Below are 25,674 nucleotides of genomic sequence, written 5' to 3'. Positions count from 1 at the left end.
AAACTAAAAATTAGCAGTATATGTGATGGAAAAGTCCTAGAAGTTTTCCTAAAAATATAGGAGTGCAAGAATTTTCCTACCTCCTCTTTTTTCTCTTCCTCCTCTTCCTCCTCCTTGCCTTCTTCTCTTCATTTTCCTCTTCCTTTTTTTCTTCCTCCTTCTGCTGCCTTCAAACCTCACAGTCGGAGGAGGTTGATACTGAAGGTTAATATCCCCCATTTTATGATGAGGTAACTGAGAGATTAAATGATATTCAATAGATATTTTGATACATTCAATAACCTGTTCAAAGTTCCAAATGTAGCATCTGATGGAGCCAAGGCTCCATTTGGTCACCAAAATCAGTGTTTTTTTCCTCACCACAATAATCTCCCTCTTAATGATACTAAAAATAAGAATTTTGAATTCTGTATTTTGATTCACCACTAGTTTAACTAGCTAATCCATGTCAAGTCATATACGTATGCTTTGCTTCAAATTATATCAGAATACCACTTTGGCCAAAGATCTCAATATTAACAAAACTTGGTGATTTGTTTTATTACCAGTTTTGTATTATCTAGCATAGTATTTTACATAATAGTCTTAGTAACTTAATAAATGTTTGTTAAACTGATTATTTTTGGTCAGTTCTATTAGGCTTAAAATAATTAACTCCATTAAGCATTCTATCACTATTTCTTAATGCTATTGGTAATACTGTCATCCAACTTGTTATCCTGTTTTGTGGCTTTGTAAGAGAGTAGTCTTAATGACTAAACAAAATATTTTGCAGAAGTTGACACATTATTTGCGTAAGGCTATATTTAAACTAAGACTGTTTGGGGGATTTAGCAGTAGAAATACTATCTTTTTAGACAGTCTAGTTTCTTTCATTTAGAATCTTTTATTTGTTTGTATCTTTTTTTTCCTTTTTAGTATTCACTCCACATTTGGTATTTATTCATTGTGAAAAGCAAAATGTGATCATATGCAATTTAACCTGTTTATCATTTTCTTCTTACATGATTTCACTGACAATTTTAGTCATTATGTATTACTCAATTTTAAGGCTTTGAATTCCTTTAGCCTTAGATGCTGATTCTCACAATGGATCAAAGGAAAAATGATAGCTTTGTTCCAAGTATCACTCAATTGGAAGATTTTCTAACAGAGCATAACTCCAATGTAGTTTGGCTTCTTGTTGGTAAGTGAAACTTATTCTGTCTTACCATCTTTTAGGTAGGTTGTTAAATGCGGAAAAATGCGGAAAACACATCTATTAATGTGCTGTAAATTTTTTCTTAGCTAAATCATTGCTTGAAGAAATAGATTTCAAGTCTTTTGAAAATGTCTTTTCTGAGAAGACCAAAACTTTAGGAATGTCTAAGAATTGGAAGAGAGCTCTACCAGGTCCTATCTTATTTCTTACACTAAGCCACGAAAGTACTTTGTTAGTACCAGAAAGCAATTTTTTTGTATGCAATCAGCACTTAAATATACAAGTACAATTTATAGAAGACCACTTATTTGTTCTTCATGATTATTTATTTAGAGCAAGAAATAAAGAATAAGGCAAATACCCAGTTTCTATGACTGTATTCTAGTTTGCGAAAAAATTTAAATCAGAGTTAGACATGGGGCTGAAAATAATGAAATAAAACCTTCCAGATCAGTGAATGTATAGAGTTGACATTTAAATAATATTTTTTTCTGATTCAGTACTTGACTAAGTCAAAAATTGATACTGGGTATATGTAGATGCACTTATGTGCTTATCTGTGATGTATAATATACTATTCATTGCCTCCATTTAATTTAATGGGGAGGTTAAGGCAATTAAATACTATATATGTACAACATATAGATGTATATAGGTACTGTGATACTTAAGATTATAATAGGTACTGGTATACCTGTGCTAATATCTCATATGAGTTCTGCAAAAACATAATTTTATGCAAATATGGTATCATAGGAACCATAAATGTTATTAATATAATAGCATTTAATAGAGTGATAATCAAATCAGCATCCTATTGCTGCTGGGAAAGACAAGTCAATCTACCTACCACCCATTGGCTCTCATTTGTGAATGCCTGTGATTCATTAGCTGACTATCTAAGTTAAAACATGCTTCCCTGGCCATTTTCCTTTCTCCTCATATGTAAGTCATTCAATAGTCATTTATTAAACCCCTAAAATAAAGATATTCCGTCCATTCAGGGAGTGTACAATCTAATGGAATATAGATAACAAAAAAAAGGAAGCAAAGATGAGGATGGGGTAAAGAAAGGGCACGATGTAGAGTTCCAAAGATGTTTAAAATCCTTGTAACTTGTGGGAAATAGGAAGAAAAATTGCAAAGCCCCCTCTTTAAATAGACATCCTTCAGTCAAAGGGAGAGTACTGAGGAGATGTGCAGATTCAGTCTTGCAGGATAATGAGATTTTCCTAGGGAAGAATTACATGGTGGAGAAATCAAAAGATGTCCAAAAACAGTATAGTTAGTGGGAAATGGGGAGAAAAATCCCTGATGGTCAGTAAATATTTTAAAAGTACCTACTGTCTGCCAGGCATTGCACTAAGTGCTGGTGATACAAAGGCCAAAAAAATGTTAACTACATATATATATACACATATATATATTTAAATCATCATCATGTAAAATTTTATATTAAAATCTAAAAACAGCTTTTAGCTTATGCATCATTAAAAAAATGGCAGGAAGATTTGGCTCACATGTCATAGTTTGCTGGCCTCTGGCCCAGATGCTTGCTGAAGTCCTCTCCAATTGTAAAATTCTGTGATTTTGTGTTTCAAGACATCACAGATATATTTATGAACTATATTTTCACTGAAGAAGTCCTAGTAGAATATCACTTTTACTGTTTTGTTCTATGACATTTCATTAAAAGTAGGTTATTAGCTAATTAGACACAAAGTACAATGCAACCTATATTTAATATAGTTAAGATTCTAATTAGACTGAAGTTGCTCTTATTTCTATCCATTTTGTGATACAGACTGTTGATTAAATTATCATGAGAAGTTTTTTTTTTTTTTTTTTTTTTTTTTTTAATGGTACAGGCCTAGTTGAGAAGAACTTCTTATTGAGCCTGGGATCTAAGTGTATGGTTGCATGCAGAAGGGAGGAGGAAGACATGTTGTTCTCATGGGCCAGGATAGAAAATGCTGAGGAAGAAAAAGGATAGTGAGAGTCAGAGAGAGGACACTGTCCCATAGCTACTCAGAATAATTTGCTCTTAGCTTTTTGCCTTTCCTGACTAATCTTTGAAGGAACGGGAAAGAAATAGACAAGCCAAAATCACCATGTGGTTCAAAAGTCCCATTTATTAAATTACATGTGAATGACATAGAAGAATTAAATTGAATTTCCATTCTTTTAAATTTCTTCCTTTTATTAACTCCTTAATTTGCCATGTACAGTTGAAGATAACAAACAAAAATTCATGAAAAACTTGTTCATTTTTTCTTAACAGCTACAATTTTGTCCTGTGGGTGGATTATATATCTCACTTATTATAATTCCCGGAATGTTGGACTTATCTTAACGTTAGTTCTTAACAGATGGTACAAGAATGGCTATATCCATATTGGTAAGTTCTTACTGAATTATTGTGTTCTTCTTTGAATCTGGATAAGTCAGTTAATTTCTCAATGCCCCCTTTCCTCGTCTGTAAAATGAAGGGATTGGCCTATATGACCCTTCTCGCTTTAAATATGATTCCTTAATCTTTCATTCTACTCTTTTTCCCAACTCAAAAGTTTATTTTATGAAGCCATATTTCCTTACATTTGTTGTTAAAGTTTACTTATATTTCATAATGGTTCATCTGCTTCACTGCAGTTTTTCCTACACAGCATATTTCTTGGTAGTGGTTGTATATTCTTCAGCTTCTACATCAATCATTGGAGTAGAACAACTTATTGTTTACCTGTCCTCTCATATCTATACTTTGTTGTACTCGAAAGAAGCAGGCAGAGGGCCTGCTAAATAAACAGCAATATAAGTTGTAGAGCCATTGAGATCTTTGGTGGTCTAGATATTCATAAGAAAGAAATTATGAATTGGTGAGGTTTAAAAGTATGTGAGAGTCTCTGTCTTTAAAAATATCATTTAGAAGCACATTCTAAATCCTAAACTATTTATTCCCTAAACTTCAATCAGGTTTTGGTAATTCTGAATATGATATAATTCTAGTCTCAACTTTAATTTCCTATGCATCATTCTGTAGAAAATAAAGATGATGATGACTGTGAGCAACATATAACTGGATTGAAAGCGAAAAGAAACACTTCAAAAAAACATATCCTTATCTTCACTTTGGAAATGTATATTAGTGTAGAGTGTCATAGTGTAATTGAGAAGGACAGTGTTACTTAGATGATAGAACTTGAAAGCACAAAGGTATATTGGGAATTGTCTTGTCTGACCCTGTATTTTATAGATATAGAAGCTGAGGATCCTAGAGCTGACTTGATATACATGCCCACAGTCATACATCAACTTAATGGGTGAACAGGGGTGGAGCATGCCTTGAACTAGGAGGTACATTTATACAGCTTTCAATCATAGATATGCTAATTTTGTGGCTCATAGGTAGGAAAGAATGGTCTCCAGAATTTGGTTCTCTTGACCAGATTATTACTGATATCCAACTTTGGTGTGTTTTCCTCTTAAGCAAGTTTGGTTATAAAGAATTTTTATGGAAGGACATTCTTACTTAATAAAACTTCTAATTTCTATAAATGCTTGAGAAAGTAATAAAATGTAATCTCTTTGAAAATGAAATAACTTTGTTTTTACAATAATTCAAACTTGCATTTTCATTTGCTCTGAATTAGTGAAATTTTTACTATTTTTCAACTTTTGTAAAATAGGAAAGATCATGAACTAATAAAGAAATTAATTTATTTTGAAAGTTCTTAATGCTTTTTTGGGTGGCTCTCATAATGAAGTTACATCTAAAAGGCTCTTTTTCTTCCAACAGGTTCGTTTTCTTTCTCTGTCCTTTCTGGAAAAGTGATGGTTCGAGAAATCTATTACATCACTGAGGATATGTCTGTTAGGTGAGAAAAAAATTTTTTAACTTGTACAAATGAATAATGACTTGATGTAAATTCCTAGTGATAAATTTGTACCTTGTTCCATTGTTGTATTAATAATGATATATTTATCAGACAAATTGATTCATATCATCATATTCTTGACTAAATCTTAAGACTTAAATATCCTTGTATATATATATTGTATTTAACATGTACTTTAACATGTTTAACATGTATTGGTCTACCTGCCATCTGTGGGAGTGGGTGGAGGGAAGGAGGGTAAAAATTAGAACAAAAGGTTAAAAAAAGTCTTAAATATCCGGATAATTGACTCGTTAGTAAATATAAAGTTTCACTTTGTAGGGCTTCTAGATATCTATCAACTAAGATAATTTTAATATAAAAAGTAAAATTTTATTGATCTGAAAATCACGATGAATACATCTTAGGGGAATCTTCATTCTTTTTAAGTTTAAACTCACAACATCCCATTTGCAGAAAATATTGCAATGGACCTCAGAGATCATATAGTCCCAGTTATATTTGGACAGGAATGCTCCCTAATACACCTGAACCATTTTTCTTAACCTCCTAAAGCAATCCATTCTGCTTCTCAACAGCACCATTAGAAAATTGGTTCTATTAGAAAGCACCATTTTTTCTTTTTTCATCAAACTTTCAAAACATGGACGTTCATTTAGAAATCACATTGATCTTTTGTGGAGTCCCCATTATCTTGTTTTAAAAAAAAACTATAAAAACTCTCCTTTGTATTAGACTTATCATCACCATCCTTCTTTAGGGTTGAACTCTAGGACTCTAGGACTCTATTGCTAGTCACAACAGCCCATCCCTAAAGGAATAAGGAAAATCTTTCAACATTTCCTGGAGCCCAGAGAAGTGATACAGCTTTGTGAAATTCACATAGCTAGCATGATGCTAGGCTGTGTCCAACCAGAAGCTTGTTTAAGAGTTGCAAGACATTTTCTTTAACAATATTTTCATTCTTATTAGGTTCTCAGATCAGTGGCGCAAAAAACAGTGTTTGAACCTATAATGTGTTTGGATAACACTGTTAGTTAGAATGTAGAATATAACTACCATTTATACCAAGGTTGGGAAGGGGAGACCCTAAAAGTTTAGGGTCCCAAACTGGTATTGTGAGGTGTCTTAAAAGACAGGCTTGAACCCATGTCCTAGTCAAGGAGCAAAGTTTTATTATAATTGACACCATTACAAGTGGACTGAATTGCAAGGGCATTCAACAGAGAAACAGAAGCTAGGAAATACATTTATACAGCTTTCAATCATAGATATGCTAATTCTATGGCTCATAGGTAGGAAGGAGTGGTCTGCAGAATTTGGTTCTTTTGACCTTATTATTAGTGATAAAATTACCAGGCAGCAATGATTTGAAGAGTGGTCTATTTACTATGGTCCCAGGAGTTTGATCTGTGGGAGTTTCCTGAGACCAGAAGGTATCTCACTAAGGAGTGGTCAGAATCAGACAGCCTGGGTATGGGAGGCAGATTCCAAAGTTAGAACATTTAGGATATACTGACTTACTGTTAGAACAAAAGTTCCCAATTCCCTCCCAAAGTCAGGGGATCACAAAATCGTATCAATTTTTTTTTTTTTTTAAATCATGTCAGACTTGATCTTTGGTATCTTAGGAATATATTATATTTCTTGCCATCGTCTTACGCTACTGCAGCTTTAGTAACAGGATGAGAAATTTGTCCCCCCTTTCCTGGCATTGGAAGTGGGGTTTCTTGCACATGGAAGGTTCTGTAGTAGAGGTCATTGGTGAAAGTGGAGATGAAGATTTTGGGGGAACTTGGACTTCCAGCTTATTAAGGGAAGGAAAACTGGCAAGGTGAGGAAAGGAGGTTGTAGGGAATGAGTTTGTCATCTTTCCTTTCTCTTTTTACTTTTCTTTACCCATCTAAGGGAAACTCAGAGTAACCTACTTCCCCCTTCCACTTCACCCCTAATTGCCTGCTAATCTAGATATCTAGATGCTGGGGCTATGAGAACAACAGTAGCCAAAGTCCACAGGCATTAGTAAAACAGGAATGTCCCATCCTTCTCCCTGCCCTACAGCATCTTTTCCCTGTAATATTTGCCAAATTTCTGTTCCCCAGCTCTGGGACTGAATGAGAAACAGAAATGATGCATAGAGGTGATAAGACTGGGGATGATTGGTGGAAGAGTCAGGGCAGATTGAATAGAAGATGGCAAGGCTTGCTGATGGGAGGGGAATAGGAGGAGAAGGGACCTCCTCCTATTGATAGTTGCATCTAAAGACCATATGTAGTTTAGATAAATGTGGGTTAGTATTGCCTGTTGGCACAGCTAATTGTGGATTATATTTAGCTACAAAGCTGGGGTGTGTGTATATATGTGTACATGTGTGTACATATTTATGTGTTTGTAATTTATCTTATTCAGAATTCAAGATGGATTTATTATTTTTCGGTGGTGGAAAATGTATAACCCCAAACAGAAGCAACATGGTGAGTTTTAACATTAAAAAAAATATATATTCAGTCCTATTCCATGCCATACTTGAATTATCAGTTTTTAAATTTAAGGATATTGAACTGGTTCACATTGGGTTATATATGGAAATATTAACTAAAAAAGCAGATACAGAGCAATATGAATGAATTAATGTTCATTCTTTGCTGTTCCCCTCCCCTCCTTACTACCACATAGATTAAATGTGTGCTTGAATATAGATTGTATGTTTTCTATTTTTATTGACTAGTTGAAAATTAAGAAAATTCAGAAAGGGCCAGGAGAAATGGAGGGCTGCCAGCATTTTGAGTAAACCCCTTGTGTGATCTATATAAGCAAAAGCCAATAGCATGGGATATACCTCCCTGGGAGGAACTCCCAGTGATCCATTTGAATATAATTAGCATAAAATTGCAAAGAATATCAGCTTTAACATGTATTTCTAAGACCATATTTACATTGCATGTTTTTTTTCAGAGTGAGAAGTTTCTTTTAAGTAAAGGAAATAGGCATTTATATAGCACCTACTTGTGTAAATGCTCTACAAATTTTGTCTCATTTAGTCTACATAACAGCTCTGTGCAGCTGATGCTATTATTCTCATTTTTATAATTAAGGAAACTGAGGCTGACAGGCTAACTGATTTGATTAATGTCATTTCTTTGTTTTATGGAAATAATTCCTGAAATAGTAGATTGGGATATTTCCTTAGATCATAATGCAAGTTGCTGCCCTTATACTTTACAGATTCCCAAGCAGGAGGGAAACACAACTATAAGCAATTCTGATTTCTTTAACATTGATTAACAATGAACATGACAGCCCCTCTCCCTTTTATTACTCTCCTTACTCTCCTTTCCTTTCCTAGCATATCAGAGAAATGAACAGTAGCTGCTTCTCACAAAATAAGAAAGATGTTGACACACCAAACTGTCACCAAAACATTTTTTTTTAAAATATCACACTTTTTTTGAAAATATTTTCAGGAAGATAGAGGAGTAAAGGTAGGAACTTGCCCAAGTTCTCCCACAGACTCTTCTAAATACCTTTATTTTTTTTTCCTTTTTTTAAATTTTTATTTTATTTTTAAATAACTTTTTATTGACAGAACCCATGCCAGGGTAATTTTTTACATTATCCCTTGCACTCACTTCTGTTCCGATTTTTCCCCTCTCTCCCCCCACCCCCTCCCCCAGATGGCAAGCAGTCCTATACATGTTAAATAGGTTACAGTATATTCTAGATACGATATATGTGTGCAGAACCGAACAGTTCTCTTGTTGCACAGGAAGAATTGGATTCAGAAGGTATAAATAAACCGGGAAGAAAAACAAAAATGCAAGCAGTTTATATTCATTTCCCAGTGTTCTTTCTTTGGGTGTAGCTGCTTCTGTCCATCCTTGATCAATTGAAACTGAATTAGCTCTCTTTATCAAAGAGATCCACTTCCATCAGAATACATCCTCAAACAGTATCGTTGTTGAAGTATATAATGATTGCCTGGTTCTTCTCATTTCACTTAGCACCAGTTCATGTAAGTCTCGCCAGTCCTCTCTGTATTCATCCTCCTGGTCATTTCTTACAAAACAATAATATTCCATAATGTTCATTATACCACAATTTACTCAACCATTCTCCAATTGATGGGCATCCATTCATTTTCCAGCTTCTAGCCACTACAAACAGGGCTGGCACAAACATTTTGGCACATACAGGTCCCTTTCCCTTCTTCAGTATCTCTTTGGGGTATAAGCCCAGTAGAAACACTGCTGGATCAAAGGGTATGCACAGTTTGATAACTTTTTGAGCATAGTTCCAAACTGTTCTCCAGAATGACTGGACGTGTTCACAATTCCACCAACAATGTATCAGTGTCCCAGTTTTCCCACATCCCCTCCAACATTCCGCATTATCTTTCCCTGTCATTCTAGCCAATCTGACAGGTGTGTAATGGTATCTTAGAGTTGTCTTAATTTGCATTTCTCTGATTAATAATGATTTGGAGCATATTTTCATATGTCTATAAATAGTTTTAATTTCTTCATCTGAGAATTGTCTGTTCATATCCTTTGACCATTTATCAATTGGAGAATGGCTTGATTTCTTATAAATTAGTGTCAATTCTCTATATATTTTGGAAATGAGGCCTTTATCAGAACCTTTAACTGTAAAAATGTTTTCCCAGTTTATTGTTTTCCCTTCTAATCTTGTCTACATTTGTTTTGTTTGTACAAAAACTTTTCAACTTGATATAATCAAAATTTTCTATTTTGTGGTCAATAGTGATCTCTAGTTCTTCTTTGGTCATAAATTCCTTCCTCTTCCACAGGTCTGAGAGGTAAACTATCCTATGCTCTTCCAATTTATTTATAATCTCATTCTTTATGCCTAGGTCATGAACCTATTTTGACTTTATCTTGGTGTATGGTGTTAAGTGTGAGTCAATGCCTAGTTTCTGCCATACTAATTTCTAATTTTCCCAGCAATTTTTGTCAAATAATGCGTTCTTATCCCCAAAACTGGGGTCTTTGGGTTTGTCAAATATTAGATTATTAAAGTTATTGGCTGTTTTGTCCTTTGAACCTAACCTATTCTATTGATCAACTAGTCTCTTTCTTAGCCAATACCAGATGGTTTTAGTAACTGCTGCTTTATAATATAATTTTAGATCTGGTACAGCTAGGCCAACTTCATTTGATTTTTTTTTTTTTTTCATTAATTCCCTTGAAATTCTTGACCTTTTGTTTTTCCATATGAACTTTGTTGTTATTTTTTTCTAGGTCATCAAAGTAGTTTTTTGGGAGTCTGATTGGTATAGTGCTAAATAAATAGATTAGTTTAGGTAGTATTGTCATCTTTATTATATCTGCTTGCCCAATCCAAGAGCACTTAATATTTTTCCAGTTGGTTAGATCAGACTTAATTTGTGTGGAAAGTGTATTGTAGTTTTGCTCATAAAGTTTCTGATTTTCCCTTGGCAGGTAGATTCCTAAATATTTTACACAACTAGTAGTTACTTTAAATGGAATTTCTCTTTGTAACTCTAATTGTTGGGTTTTGTTAGTGATATATAAGAATGCTGATGGACTTATGTGGGTTTATTTTGTATCCTGCAACTTTGCTAAAGGTGTGGATTATTTCTAATAGCTTTTTAGTAGAATCTTTGGGGTTCTCTAAGTATACCATCATATCGTCAGCAAAGAGTGATAATTTGGTTTCCTCATTGCCTATTCTTCTAAATACCTTTAAATAATGACACTAAACAAATTTTAGAGTGTCAGAACCATAAAAAGACAGCCTTGGAAAATGGGCAGGAGGGAATCTGTTGCATTTGGGTGGGTTTGGAGTACAATTACAATGCAGGCTATGCCAGCACAACCCAGGCAATGGACCTTTAAACTGACAACAGTGGCAGGGATCTCCAGACCTCTCATCCCACCGAGCCCAAGGACAACTCAGCAGGAAATTTGTGGTGTACTAGGATGTAAGAGGGGCACCAGCAAACTATGATTAGGATTTGGGAGCCATTGAATCAAAAGCAGTGGCAGCAGAAACTGAAGCAGCAACAGGGGAAGCTCCAGAGATCATAGCTTATGGGGTGGTGGTGGGGAAGGGGGAGGGGAGACAGCTGATCAGAGGGGCCTCTTTGTTGGCACTATCACAGGTCTCTCTTGCTTTTGTCCTTATTCAGATCTGGATAGCAGTGCTGGTTCACAGTACAGATTACTAGAAGGATTTCTGAGAACACCTTGGAACTTTGCACCTTTTACCCTGGAAATAGCTATACTTTAACAAACTATAAAGCCAAATAATAGGCTGGGAAAATGAACAAATGGAAAAATGAAAAATAACAGAAAAAAAGATTCTGACCATAGAAAGTTATTATGGTGACAAGATCAAAATACACACTCAGAAGTAGGAGTCAAAGCTGCTATATCTAAAGCTGCCGTGAAAAATAAGAATTGGTTTCAGGTCATGGAAAAGCTCAAAAAGGATTTTGAAAATCAAATAAGATAGAGGAAAAATTGGGAAGAGCAATGAAAGTGATGCAAAAGAAAATACAAAATGATAATGAGGAGAGTGCTTTACAAAGCAGAAAATTCCTTAAAAATTAGAATTGAGCAAAAGGAAGCTAATGACTTTATGAAAAATTATAATACAATAAAATGAAGTCAAAAGAATGAAAAATAGGGGAAAATGCAAAATATTTCATTGAAAAAAAAAATTGACCTGGAAATAGGTCCAGAAGAGATAATTTAAAAATTATTGGTCTACTAAACATAAAGAATGAGATTATAAATAAATTAGAGGAACACAGGATATTTTACCTCTCAGACCTATGGAAAAGGAAGGAATTTATGACCAAAGAAGAACTAGAGATCACTATTGACCACAAAATAGAAAATTTTGATTATATCAAACTGAAAAGGTTTTGTACAGACAAAACTAATGCAGACAAGATTAAAAGGGAAGCAATAAACTGGGAAAATATTTTTACAGTCAAAGGTTCTGAGAAAGGCCTTATTTCCAAAATATATAGAGAATTGACTCTAATTTATTAGAAATCAAGCCATTCTCCAATTGATAAATGGTCAAAGGGTATGAACAGACAATTCTCAGACGAAGAAATTGAAACTATTTCTAGCCATATGAAAAGATGCTCCAAGTCATTATTAATCAGAAAAATGCAAATTAAGACAACTCTGAGATACCACTACACAGCTGTCAGATTGGCTAGAATGACAGGGAAAGAATGTTGGAGGGAATGTGGGAAAACAGGGACACTGATACATTGTTGGTGGAATTGTGAAAACATCCAGCCATTCTGGAGAGCAATTTGGAACTGTGCTCAAAAAGTTATCAAACTCTGCATACCCTTTGATCCAGCAGTGTTACTACTGGGCTTATATCCCAAAGAGGTCATAAAGATGGGAAAGGGACCTGTATGTGCATGAATGTTCGTGGCAGCCCTGTTTGTAGTGGCCAGAAACTGGAAACTGAGTAGATGCCCATCAATTGGAGAATGGCTGAATAAATTGTGGTATATGAATATTATGGAATATTGTTGTTCGGTAAGAAATGACCAACAGGATGATTTCAGAAAGGCCTGGAGAGACTTACACGAACTGATGCTGAGTGTAATGAGCAGGGCCAGGAGATCATTATATACTTCAACAACAATACTATATGATGACCAATTCTGATAGACCTGGCCATCCTCAGCAATGAGATGAACCAAACCAGTTCCAATAGAGCAGTAATGAATTGAACCACTTACGCCCAGCAGATGAACTCTGGGAGATGACTAAGAACCATTACATTGAATTCCAATCCCTATATTTTTGTCTGTCTGCATTTTGGATTTCCTTCACAGGGTAATTGTACAATATTTCAGAGTCCGATTCTTTTTGTACAGCAAAATAATGGTTTGGTCATTATACTTATTGTGTAACTAATTTATACTTTAATATATTTAACATTTATTGGTCATCCTGCCATCTAGGGGAGGAGGTGGGTGGAAGGAGGAGAAAAATTGGAGCAAAAGGTTCCAAAAAGGCAATTGTCAATGCTGTAAAATTACCCATACATATAACTTGTAAATAAAAAGCTATTTAAAAAAAAAAAAGAAAGAAAAAGTGAAGAGAAAAAGCATCCCAGGTAAAAGGGACAGCCTGTGCAAAAGCACAAAGATACCTATAGAATTTTCTAATAAAAAGGAGCAAATACCTTATTTAAAAAAAAAAAATTATTGGTTTATCTGAAAGCCATGATTCCCACTCCCACCCCTCACCCCCCCCCCCAAAAAAAAAAAAAAAAAAAAAAAAGGAGCCTGGACATTATCTTTCAAGAAATTTTCAAGGAAAATAGTTTTTGACATTTTAGAACCAGGAAGTAAAATAGAAATTGAAAGAATCAATCAATCATTTTTTTGAAGAGATCCAAAGATGAAAACTTCCAGGAATATTATAGTCAATTCCTCAAACTCCTAGAATCGGGATAATATAAGATCTAGCAGCTTTTACATTAAAGGATAAGAGGTTTTGGAATATGATGTTCTGGAGAGCAAATGTTACAACCAAGAATCAGCTACCCACAAAACTTGAGTATAATTCTTCAGGGGAAAAGGTAGACCTCGAATGAAAAGGAGGATTTTTAAGCATTTGTGATGAAAAGACCAGAGCTGAATAGAAAATTTGATTTTCAAATACAGGACTTGGGAAAAGCTTGAGGAGGTAATCAGCAAAAGGAAATCATAAGGGAATTAACAAAGTGTAGAGAGATAGAGGCACAGGTGTGCATTGAATGTGAAGGGATAATATCTAAAAAACTTCATTTTAAGTGGTGAGAGGAATGTAGTGAGAGACAGGGAAAGGAAAAGGTGCAATGGTGAAAATTATCTGCCATAAGAGGCAAAGAAAAGCTTTTACAGGGGAGGGGAAGGAAACTGAGTGAACCTTATTCTCCTCAGAATTGGCTCAAAGAGGAAATAACATAGATAACTTAATATAGGTAAAGAAAACTATCTTATCTTGCAGGAAAGTAGAAGGGGAAGAAAATACAAGAAGGGGGGAGGCTGGTAGAAAAAAGGGCACATTGGGGGCACATCTACCCAATCAGATCCATTCTAACCCATTGGTCAACACTTTTGAGGAAGAACACAACGAAAGGACAGAATAGAATAAATGGGGGAAATAAAGTTTATAATAATTGGGGAAAGAATTTTGAAGCAAGTTTTTCTGATGAAAGTCGTGTTTCTTAAATGTAGAGGGACTTATTGAGTCAGACTTATTTTAAAAAAGCCATTCACAAATTGATAAATGATCATGCATATCCTTTGATCTAACAAAATCACTACTTGGCATAAATCCCAATAGAGATGGGGGAAGAAAGAACAGGCACCTATATGTATAAAAATATTTATAGCCCCTCTTTTCTCAGGGCAAAGAATTAGAAATTAAGGGGATGACCATTAATTGGAGAATGGTTAAATAAATGGTTATATATGATTACGAAGAGATATTGTTCTATGGGAAATGATGAGGAGGATATTATCAGAAAAACCTGGAACATCTTCCATGAGCTAAGCAAAGTTCATAGTAATAGCAAAGTTGTGGGATGATCATCTGTGAATAGCTTTGCTATTCTCAGCTATATAATGATCCAAGATTACTTCAAAACATCTTTGTTTTGTGATTTGGAGGAGTACCATCTCCTACATGGTTTTTGCTGATCTCTTGAACTTCTAGTGCTGCCTCCTATATAAAATCAGTATCTATCTCAAATATCTTATCATTTGCCCTGCCATTTCACTGTTTGGAATAGTACCTTCTGAACCACACTTCCAGATATTTTGCTCCTTCTGTCTCACTTCTGTTCTCCTTCCCCAGCACCAATATCTTACAGAATATGTTGAGTTAGATACAGAGAATAGACCTCTGGACTTGGAGCCAGGACCCCTGAGTTCAAATCCAAACTCTGACACTTAGTAGCCTTGTAAGTCTGGATAAAGTACTTAATTGCTGTCTGAATTGGTTTTCCCATCCATAAAATGGGGATGATAATATGAAGATCAAATGAGGTAATAAGAAAAGTAAAACTATAAATGCCATTAAAATGGGGATTGAGTCATTTGTGACTTAAAAAAAAAAACTTGTAAGTTTTTTCCCTCCATTTGATTTTTATTGGTTGTCATTTGCAATATATTGATTAAAAATAAAGTTTCTGTTTTTATTTTACTACTTGACATTTTCTGTCATAGGGACAGCTATATATAGTATAGTGAATAGAGTGTTAGGAAGTCTTCTCTTTCTGAATTCAAATCTGGCTTCAGCTACTTTTTAGTTGGGTGACCCTGGGCAAGTCCCTTAACTGTTTGCCTCAGTTTCCTCATCTATAAAGTGAACAGGAGAAGGAAATGGCAAACCACTGTAGTGTCTTTGCCAAGAAAACCCCCAAAAGGGATCATGAAGAGATGTACTGAAAAATGACTGACGAATGAAAATTTTCTTTTAGCTTCTATATCAATGTGAGAAAATTTTGAATTATTTGGTCAGAAATTGATAAGCTTTTAAAGGGAGTATATCTTAATAAATAGCTCTTTGATTTTTATTTCAATCTACTATATTGACAAACAGGGCAGTGGATAATACTTTCCAAATGAAATTTTCATTGTATGTCATTGATTTCTCACAGTTGGATATCTAACATCAAACAAAATGAGTACATTTCAGAGAGCACTAACAACACAAAGGGAAAAAAAATAATTTTTAAATGTGTATATGATTTTCCTTTTTTAAAATATGTATAGCTCTTCAACTCATAAAACTGTTGCATCTTCCATTGGAAAAAAAAAGACATAATCCTTGATGTCAATATGTATATCAAGCAAAACAAATCCCACATAGATCATTCCCTCAAATCTCTATCTCATTCTGCATCCTGAATTCTTTACTTCTCTGTTAGAATGGTAAGTGGTATGAATAATCGTCAGTCTTCTCTGATTAGAGTTCTTAAATCTTGCAGAATAGTTTATCTTTGCAGTGATGTTTGAAACATGTATTATGCAATTATCCACATTGATCTGTGCTTTGGGATAAAACATTTTCTTAAAAGAAACAGATATTAGTATAGCAAATAATTTTCCCTATACACACATACACACTTTAGACCCAATCTGTGATTTTCTTTATACCAAGACCTTCAGTTAGAAAGTCAAAACTTGATCTGTACCTTAGGAGTTTTAGAGAGTTAGCTGGTACACTAAGGGTGAAGGCATTTTTTTTACAATATGGGTGTCCAAGGTAACACTTGGAGCCAATTGACTTTTTTATTATTGCCATTGATTTGATTAAATGCAATAAGGCCTTTCTTTAAAACATGAGATTATTCTGAGTTTGCAGAATTAAGTAGGAGGTTTCACCTTGTTCTATTCAAGCTGGCAAAAAAGTATAGGGAAAGTCAATATTTGAGAGCCTTGGAAAGACAGGCACACCACATTAATGCACTGTTGATAGATCTGTGAAGTGCTTTAAACTTTCTGAATATAATATTGAAATAATGCAAGAAAGGTGATTGGATTATCCATATCTTTGCATGGTAGCAAAGAAATGGAAATTAGGTGGGTTTTCTGTGATTGAAGAATGATTGAAAAAAGTGGTACATGAACCTAATGGAATATTACTGTAAAGTAATATGAGGATTTTGGAGAAATTTGGCAGATTTGTATGAATTGATGCAGAATCAGGAGAACAATGCACAATGTACACTGCAATGTAAATGAAGACATCATCCAAAGGAAGTTGAATGCTGAATAATGGGAAACTAGTAAATGTTCTGTAAAGAGATTATTTAACATATCTTTTCCCATGGCAATGATGTGGGAGATTACTGTATGATACGTGTTATGATATGTGTTTAAATTTTTTTTGGGCACAAAGAAAGAAATGGAACATAACAAAAAACATTGTGTGTGTATGTGTGTGTGTGTGTGTGTGTGTGTGTGTGTGTGTATGTTTTTAATGAAAAGTTGGTCCTGATATAAAGCAACTGTTAGGTTGGAAATGCAGATCACATTATGAGAAATGACAGAATTGTTTTATTAGTTTGCTAATTCCATAAATGTGGATTCATAATTTTTATTTTAGTACAAATCCATAAACCTTTAGATCATCCAGTAACCAGACTAGGGAAAATATATGAAAGCATTTACTAGTTTTGTTATGCCAATATTTAATGATAACTTCGTTTCTTTCTTGCTAACTTTTAAAGAAACTTATTTGTAAATGTGAAGAATTTTTTTGACCTTAGTTAGAAGTACTGAGTTTGAAGTTCAGCTCTGGCCCTTATAATACAAGTGACAATGGACAAATCACTTAGCTTCTTGTACATCAATTAATTTCTCATTTTCCTTCAAAATGGGGATAATATAGGATTATGAAGGAAATGCTCTGTAAATCCTAACATACAAGAGAAATGTGGGTTGTTATTGTGTATGAGTATGGGCTATGGTTGTAAATATACATTTTTTATTTATTCAATTCTTGGATTGGACCTATAATTTAATTTAATTTTACCTATGCATATTGACAACTTTTAGAATTTATAGTCTTAGAGAGTCTGGAGTGGGTAAATGGTTAAATTCTCTAGTCTGTTTTCTTACAACTAGTTTATCAGTGGTGGGATTTGAATTGATTGCTTCTTGAAACTAAGGCCAGTTTTCCAACTACACCAACTTTAAACCCCAACTATAAGTAAACCTAAAAAAGGCACTTGACTGAAAAGTTTAATTCAAATACACTTTTGTGCTCTCTACAGATCCAAAGGCAGAGACTAGATTGTACATCACAGTTAATGACTTTGAATTTCATGTCTACAATCGTTCTGATCTTTATGGACAACTTCAAGAATTGTTTGGTTTGGAGCCAACCATAATTCCATCCAAAAAAGATAGTGAAAGAGTGTTGGAGAATGGGAGAGAGAGGACACGGTCCAATATTGAAAGGTGTTTTTTAATTTTTAAAAACTTTTATTAATCTTCAATGCTTTTATCACAGAATATCATTGAGTTTTCATTTAATATGTTTCTATCTATTTAAATTTTATACTTTTATGTTTTAAAGTGTGTCTAGACTATGCGGTCTGAAACTAATATAAATTGAATATAATATTACATTGACTTAAGTAAAACAATTTTGTAAATTAATAGCGTTCCTTATAAATTTGCCCTGAACATGAAATTTTTCTTTACGTTTTGACCTTTTAATTTTTCTCTTTTCCATGTTTCTCTTTCCATCTCTACCCCCAATTCTTTGTGATTCTAGATGAAGTCTCAGTCAATTGTTAGGTTTAAAGCTATTCTATAATAATTGATCTGGAATTGTGGTCAGTGCATTGGTTAAATGCATGTGCATTAAATAGGTACTTATTGATTGATTGATAAAGAATACATAATGTGATTTTTAAAGATAAAGAATTGTTGATACTCCTGAGTTTGTTAGGGCCTGCAGTTCTACCCTTAAATTTTAGGTAAATGTTTTGGTATGTATATTGCCATACCTTGTACTGTCATCAACATCTTGTCATTTAAACCCTTCATTTTACAGATGAAGAAACTAAGGCTCTGTTTTTCCAAATTTAATTCTTATACTACTTACACAGTTACTGAGCTTAATAAAATAATTTATAGTGGATATAGCACATAGCAAAGTATAGATAGTTCAGTAAACTACTATTTATAATTTTTAATATGATAAATTTTCTTTTTTATTCTTAATTTGTAATTTTTCTTATTTTAATTATTTATATCCTTTTAAAATGTTTTTATTGATATTTTCTGCTTCTTATATCACTATAATTATCCCAAGTATCTCTCCCTGCATCTCTCCCAGAGTGCCATTCCATATAACAAATAGTATTTTTTTTTTGAGAGGAAAAAAAACACATCACAAATGAAACAGTCTAGAAATGTGTGATGAATAAAACTGTTAACCTCCCATCACCTCAAAGGGATGAGTTGGGGGTGTCTTTTCATATCTTTACATTCAAGTTTATAATTTTGTTACATTTACTTTAGATTCTTTTTGGTCATGGTAGGAATTGTTTTTGACATTTATATTACTGAAATTATTGTGTATATTGTTTTCTTGGCTCTGCTGACTTTACTTTGCATCAGTTCACATAGAGCTATGTTTCTCTGTCTTCCTCGCATTCATCATTTTTTTTACAGCTTAATAATATTCTGTTATAATCATGGATCACAATTTGTTTAGCTATTCCCTAAATTGATGATCATCTACTTGTTTCCAGTTCTTAGCTCTCACAAAAAGTGCTGGCATAAATATTTTGAGAATATGGAGACTTTCTTCTTATCAGTCAAGGCTTCCTTTTTAAGCCCCAAAACAGAGTCTCTGGTTCAAAGGGTATAGATGTTTAATCACTTTATTTGCAGAATTCTAAATGGCATCCCCAAATGATTGTACTATTTCATAGCTATACCAGCAAAGTATTGTGTGTGTCTTTGTACAACTCTCTATCTATTACTATTTTTTTTGTCATCCTTGCAAATTTGCAGCATATGGTAAAACCTCAGGGTTGTTTTGATTCGCATTTCTCTTATTATTAGGAATTTGGAGCATTCCATGATGCAATTATGAATACTTTGCAATACTTCTTTTTAAAACCGTTGATATCTTTTGACAACTTATTTTAGTGCTGTCAGCCTAATGAAGGGAATTTTACTTGTCTAGAGATAAATCAAGGTAGAAAATGATCAATAATATTGGTGTTTGTTTTTTATATATAATAGCTCAGTTAATCATTATATTCAGTTGATAGGAACTGTTTGTCTTTCAACCCTTTTTATATGCAATGCCAAAATATCAAAATAATAAGATAATAATAATATATATTTACACATAAATGTTACAAAAAAAATAAAAAAACAATACCTATATGTTTAAATTTATGTACAGGGACTTACTATAATGAAAATAATAGTAATTATTTACTAAGCTCTCCAAAGAATTTCTTGATTGGATTATAGAAATGAAACAAGGTGAACTTATGCTAAAGGACTAATAGTTAGTTTAGTTTTAATATTTAGATTTTTCCTATTTGAAGAGTCACCACTTGTTAAATTGAGTATCGGTATCACTATTGAGATTACTGAGAAGTTTACATTTATCCTGCATTTAATCTTGACATTTTACCTCCATGGAATTTTAGATTTTGTTTTTAAAAGTATCATGTGTGTCCCATATACTTTATTTCTCCTTCTCTCCTATTTTATTTTCACTATTAAAACTATTAGTTTTAAACTAAACTATTAGCACAAGTTATTTCTGTGGCTTAATGAGTCTAGCTAATGATTAGAGCTATGCTTTGGGATGTTAGTTTTTCTCGTTGATCATTCCCATTAAGTGCTTTCACTACATTTCTTCCTCTTTTTTGCTTTTGGTCAGGAGAGAAGAGAAAATGGAAATGCCTAGCTATTCACTTGAGTCATTATTTTGTTTCTTCTAGCTTTCTTATTGCTAGGCTTGTTTATGAAAACATAGCTGGTTTTCAAAAATTTCACAGTTTGTCTGTGTACCTTTGTAACTTAAATGGGAAACCAGAATGCCTTTGGGCAGTCTCTGTCCTTTTTCCTCAAAAGATATTTTAACTTAACCTAACTTTTTTCCCTCTCAGAGTTAAAGTAAGAACAGAATCTCAAGATCCCTCATCTTCATGGAGGTCTCTTATTCCAGTCATAAAGGTCAACGTGAGCACAGTAAGTAAAAATATAATAGAAAGTATGTGCTAATAACACAGAATTTTTATTTGTTATATTTGCAGCCATAGTTTTCACTTAGAAAATTACAGTAATTTCATACAAGTGGTAAAGTGTGAAAGTGAATTTGAAAATAGCTCTCTATTTTCAGCACATATTTATCAGCTCTTAATGGTCAGATACTTATAAGTATTTTAAGAGACTGTAATTTACTACTCCAACATCACCATATGACAAATAGGATCATTTAAATACAGAATCATTAAAGTTTGTTTTATATTCCAGGTTAATTTCCTTAGCTAATAAAAACTGCTGAGTAGTTTGGATTTGTAGAGCAGATTGTTTTGGACAAATTTAAGAAAGTAATGTATGTAGTTCATTGCCAGATCAGTCTTTGAGCGTTAACATTTAGTCTTTTTATTGTCTTTCTTTTTAGGGTCGTTTGGCATTTGGGAATCATTACCAACCACAGACTCTCTGTATTAACTTTGATGATGCTTTTTTAACATACACTACAAAGCCACCATCCAGCCACCTTGATCAGTTTATGCATATCGTGAAGGGAAAGCTAGAAAACGTTAGAGTCATGCTTGTGCCCAGTCCCCGATATGTTGGTCTTCAAAATGATGAGTAAGAATCTTTTTAATATTTTGTTTGCATTTTTGCCCTAGTGTAGACTACCTTCTCTGTCTGAGGCCAGGAGTTCTTCTTTTGTTGGCCAAGTAATTACATGACCATTGTATTGGCTTAAAAGCTTAGAAAAGCACTGCTCTGCCTTGCTGGATTTTTGGGAGTACACCACTGTGTTCCTGAGCTCTGGCTTGAGATTCTGAAACTCTTTTGTCTAAGAGGATGTAAACACCTTTCCCCCATGTTCTCCTCACTAGATGTTGAAGAAGTTTTTCTAATAGAATACGTGACTCCATTGCTGATAGTTTGGCTTCAGTTGACTTTCATTGCTTTATTTTATTGAGAAGAACAAAATAGGAATTGTGATGGGAGGAGAAGTAAGAGGCAGATTTCATTCACTTTTAGGAAAAATTTTCTAACTGTGCTATCCTGAAACTGACCAAGATGCATCAGGAGGCAGTAAGTAACCTGAGGATTTCCAGCAGAGAGTGATGATCTTCTCTTGGCGAAATACAGTGTTTCTCCAAAGATAAATTTCTGCTTAATAATAAGTAGGACTTAAATCTATTCCAGGGTCTCTTGGCAGCTATGAAAATCTAATACTCTATTAACATGAATCTTTTTTACAGATAATACATTTTGGCTCATCCTGTTCTTTACCACCTCCATACATACTTCATCTTTTTGCTTCATGCAATCATCACTTTTTAAAGTTCAGCATAAGTTCTTGCAGCTAGAAGTAATCCTATCTTGATTTTGTCTTTCAACTCAGTTTAATCTCTCCAAAAAACTAATTACATTCTCACTTTTAATGGAGTTTGCATAACTAAGGGACCTCAGTGATAATCAAGACCAATTGTGACCCAAATGATTCTTGTCAATATCATACTTGCTAAGTGGTTTTTCAGTAGGTGCCATCTATTAGCACTAGGGCCAGTCCCATTTGTGTCTTGACTTCATACTTTAATTTACTCTTTTCAGTATCATTTATCTTATTTAATTCTGCAAATAAACATTCCTAGACCACTTTTTATGTCATTAACCTCCAAGTATTCAGCATAGCTATTGTGTCTTTTGAAGGTTTTTCTTCTACAGGCTAAATAGGGCTTACTTCAACACATCCTGATTTGCCTTAGATTTTAGGTTTAGGCCATTACTGTTCTGCTTCCTTTGCTCAAATATTTACTGTATTTTGGTGTTTAGAACAGAACACAGCATTGCATCTGAGGTCTGACCAGGTCAGATGGAGTGCAGAAGGTAATCACACCCTTATCTTTAGATAAGTATGTATCCCTCTTCAGCCAGCTCAGGATTGTATAAACTCTCTTGGCTATTCATTATATCCCTGAATATTTGTTGACTCTTTGAAGTTATGGTCCACTATCATCCCAGATCCTTTTCAAAGATACGTCTAAATAATCAGTCTGTCCTATTTTTTATAGTCAATTTTAAAAATTCATTTGAAAAGAATTTATTTACTTTTATAATAATTTAATTTCAATTCATCCTATTGTTACAGTTTGTTGGAATCTTGTTGGAGACTAACTCTGTCATTCAAAATGTTAGTTTCAAGTTAATATGGAATCACAATGATTACTCTTTAAATCCAACCATTCCACTAGTTCCAGTTTCGGCTAATGGTGCTATTATCAAGTCCATATCTCTTCAATTTAAAAAAAAAAAAGGAATTTTGCATGATATTTATAGTTTTACTTTAGCATTTTCTATTCAATTTCAATTTGGGCTTTCTCCAGCTTTTTCATACAAATAGCTTGAAATACTTTGATCAAATTCTCTGCTAAAATCTACATATAAATACAGGGCAGCTAGGTGGCACTGCAATGGATAGAGCACTAGACCTTGAGTCTGGAAGACACTTTTTTTCTGAATTCAACTGTGACTTCAAATATAGTCACTTGCTCCTGTTTGCCTCAGTTTCCTTTTCTGTGAAATGAGCTGGAGAAGGAAATAGCAAACCACTTTTGAGTATCTTTGCCAAGAAAACTCCAAATAAGGTCATGTGGAGTCAGGTAAGACTGAAATGATTTTAAGAAACGACAAAAGCACATAAATATGCCTATAGGCATTCCTCTGATCTACTAATTTAGGAACTTGTATCAAAAAACTAAATTAGCTTAGTCTTGTTATAACCTATTCTTTCAGAATCCTGATGTTTCTTTGTGAACACTTCTTCCTTTTATTAGATATTCACTAATTTCAGTTGAATAATATATTCCAGAATTAATCTGGAAATTAGTCATCAAGCTCAATGGCCTATAATATGTTAAATCTCTTTTCTTCATTTCTTAAAAACAAATTGATGCATTTGCTATAATATTTACTTTGTTCCATAGATCTTTATATATCATTGGCAGAGCTCATTTTTTCCAATTTCTAGGAATGTAGTTCCTTCTGGATCAGATTCCTTGAATTTATAGATGTTCACTTACTGTCTCTTTACTTTGCTTGGTTAAGACATTCTATCTGTTATTGGTCAACATTTGTCAAAAGAATAAAATTTGAGCAGCTCTGCCCATTCTATTACTATCTTTGGGACCTTTGACAAGTCTGATTCTCATTTGTCTCATCTGTAAAATGATGTGAGACTAGATGACCTCTGAAGCCCCTTTCAGCTCTACATCTCTGATCCTGTGTTCTTTCTGTGCTGTTAGTTACCATTGTTATATTTACCTCAATCAGTATCCCAAGACAGTTGAAACAAAAACAGACCTTGTTTTTTTCTTTTCCTTTGCATTCCTAATTCAGTTTGTTCTAAACATTTAGCTCTCTTGATGCTATTCTTACAGGATTATGTCACACTTTTATAGTCATCCTTTTTACCTTTCTTTGCTCCCATCTACTTTGTGTACCTTTAAAAATTTAAGTTGGGTGATTGGTTGCTAATATCTCTGTGATTTCACAGTGGTCTCTTTAGATAATTTCTTAAACTCTACATTAGAACTCACTGTATTCTAAATTGTTCTGCTACTTTTAGGTGGAATTAATGTAATCTTCCTCCTCCTGCTTATATCATCCTCTGCCTAAAATCTGGGCAGTGGTAAGGGACAATAACATGTGTGGAAAATCCAATAATTAGTTCACTTTCTCCATGTACTAGAAGCTGCTGTGTTGATTCATAAATTGATTGACCTGACCTTCCAGTGATCTGGTCACTTCTCAGGTGACCAAATAGGACACAGTTTAGTATTGAAGAAGTTGAATAGTGGGCTGTACTGATTGACTTCTCTCATGCTTCATAATAGTTGACCTTTTTAATTAAAATTTTCAGTACCATATTATTGTTAGTACTGCTGTGGGATTATTTATTGTAGTGATAGAGAAATATTTTCCCCATAAATTAGTTTATAAGTATATCTTACAGCAATTGAAATATCTTTTTGAATTGTTTTCACTTGGAAATTAACAGAAAATTAATGCTTTCATTTTACAATGGTTTACATGTTTTACACCTTTCCTTCTCCTTTGTTAGGCCACCACGATTAATGGGAGAAGGTTTTGTTGTGATGCAATCCAATGATGTTGACATTTACTACTATATGGATGAACCAGGTAGATTGTTATGTGTGGAAAGTGAGAAAGATTGGGAAAGGGGGATGCCTTGGGGGAAGGATGTCTGATGCTATTTTCATTGATTTATTGTTCTAGGGAATTCCTGGTGATAAACTCCAATATAAGCCATTATATTAATCATTATTGCCGCTATTGTGCAACTCCGATTGGACAGTCTTAGAGAGTCATGCCTAATCTTAGAGTTAAAGTGATTGGTGCAGTCTTGGAGTTTCATATGTATTAGAAGTACATTCTGAATATAGGTCTGCCTACTTCTAGGTGTCCTAGCTATCTACACTGTACTAACTTATGATAGAAGAATTTTACATATGATTTAATGCTTTCACATGTCTTGTTATTTACTTTCTGTAGACATTAATAGAAAAGGCTGTTTTTCTTTTTAGAATGTCAAAAATTTATAACCAGTTTAACAGAATTTAAGTTAGATATCTGTAGATTGGCACCTTGAGGTTTGATTAAATCTTTCCATTAATAGATTAAAAAAGACAATACAAAAAATTTTAAAATAATGCCACTTTCTGACTGGTACCCCAACGTGTCCTGGCACTTTTTGAGACTGTGATTTGATAGAAATGAGAGTTCATAGAAGGTGAAGCTGTGCAACACAGTCA

The 25,674-nt window shown here is 33.7% G+C and overlaps 1 protein-coding gene across 1 annotated transcript in view; it reads left to right on the top strand.

The window, feature by feature from the left end:
• The window catches only part of BLTP1 (bridge-like lipid transfer protein family member 1), a 236,236-nt gene that overhangs the window by 20,615 nt on the left and 189,947 nt on the right, over nucleotides 1–25,674 (top strand). Inside the window, exons 3-10 of the mRNA XM_051966253.1 lie at nucleotides 1,069–1,186; nucleotides 3,483–3,599; nucleotides 4,995–5,073; nucleotides 7,504–7,568; nucleotides 17,887–18,073; nucleotides 20,761–20,842; nucleotides 21,279–21,472; nucleotides 24,963–25,042. Of these exons, the coding sequence (XP_051822213.1) occupies nucleotides 1,075–1,186; nucleotides 3,483–3,599; nucleotides 4,995–5,073; nucleotides 7,504–7,568; nucleotides 17,887–18,073; nucleotides 20,761–20,842; nucleotides 21,279–21,472; nucleotides 24,963–25,042 (916 nt within the window). The 5' untranslated portion in view covers nucleotides 1,069–1,074. The remainder of the gene's footprint in view (nucleotides 1–1,068; nucleotides 1,187–3,482; nucleotides 3,600–4,994; nucleotides 5,074–7,503; nucleotides 7,569–17,886; nucleotides 18,074–20,760; nucleotides 20,843–21,278; nucleotides 21,473–24,962; nucleotides 25,043–25,674) is intronic.

Source organism: Antechinus flavipes, chromosome 6 (assembly GCF_016432865.1).
Source record: "Antechinus flavipes isolate AdamAnt ecotype Samford, QLD, Australia chromosome 6, AdamAnt_v2, whole genome shotgun sequence".
Lineage (NCBI taxonomy): Eukaryota > Metazoa > Chordata > Mammalia > Dasyuromorphia > Dasyuridae > Antechinus > Antechinus flavipes.
The sequence above is the reverse complement of the archived record's forward strand: the minus strand, read 5'-3'. Positions and strand labels throughout refer to the sequence as shown.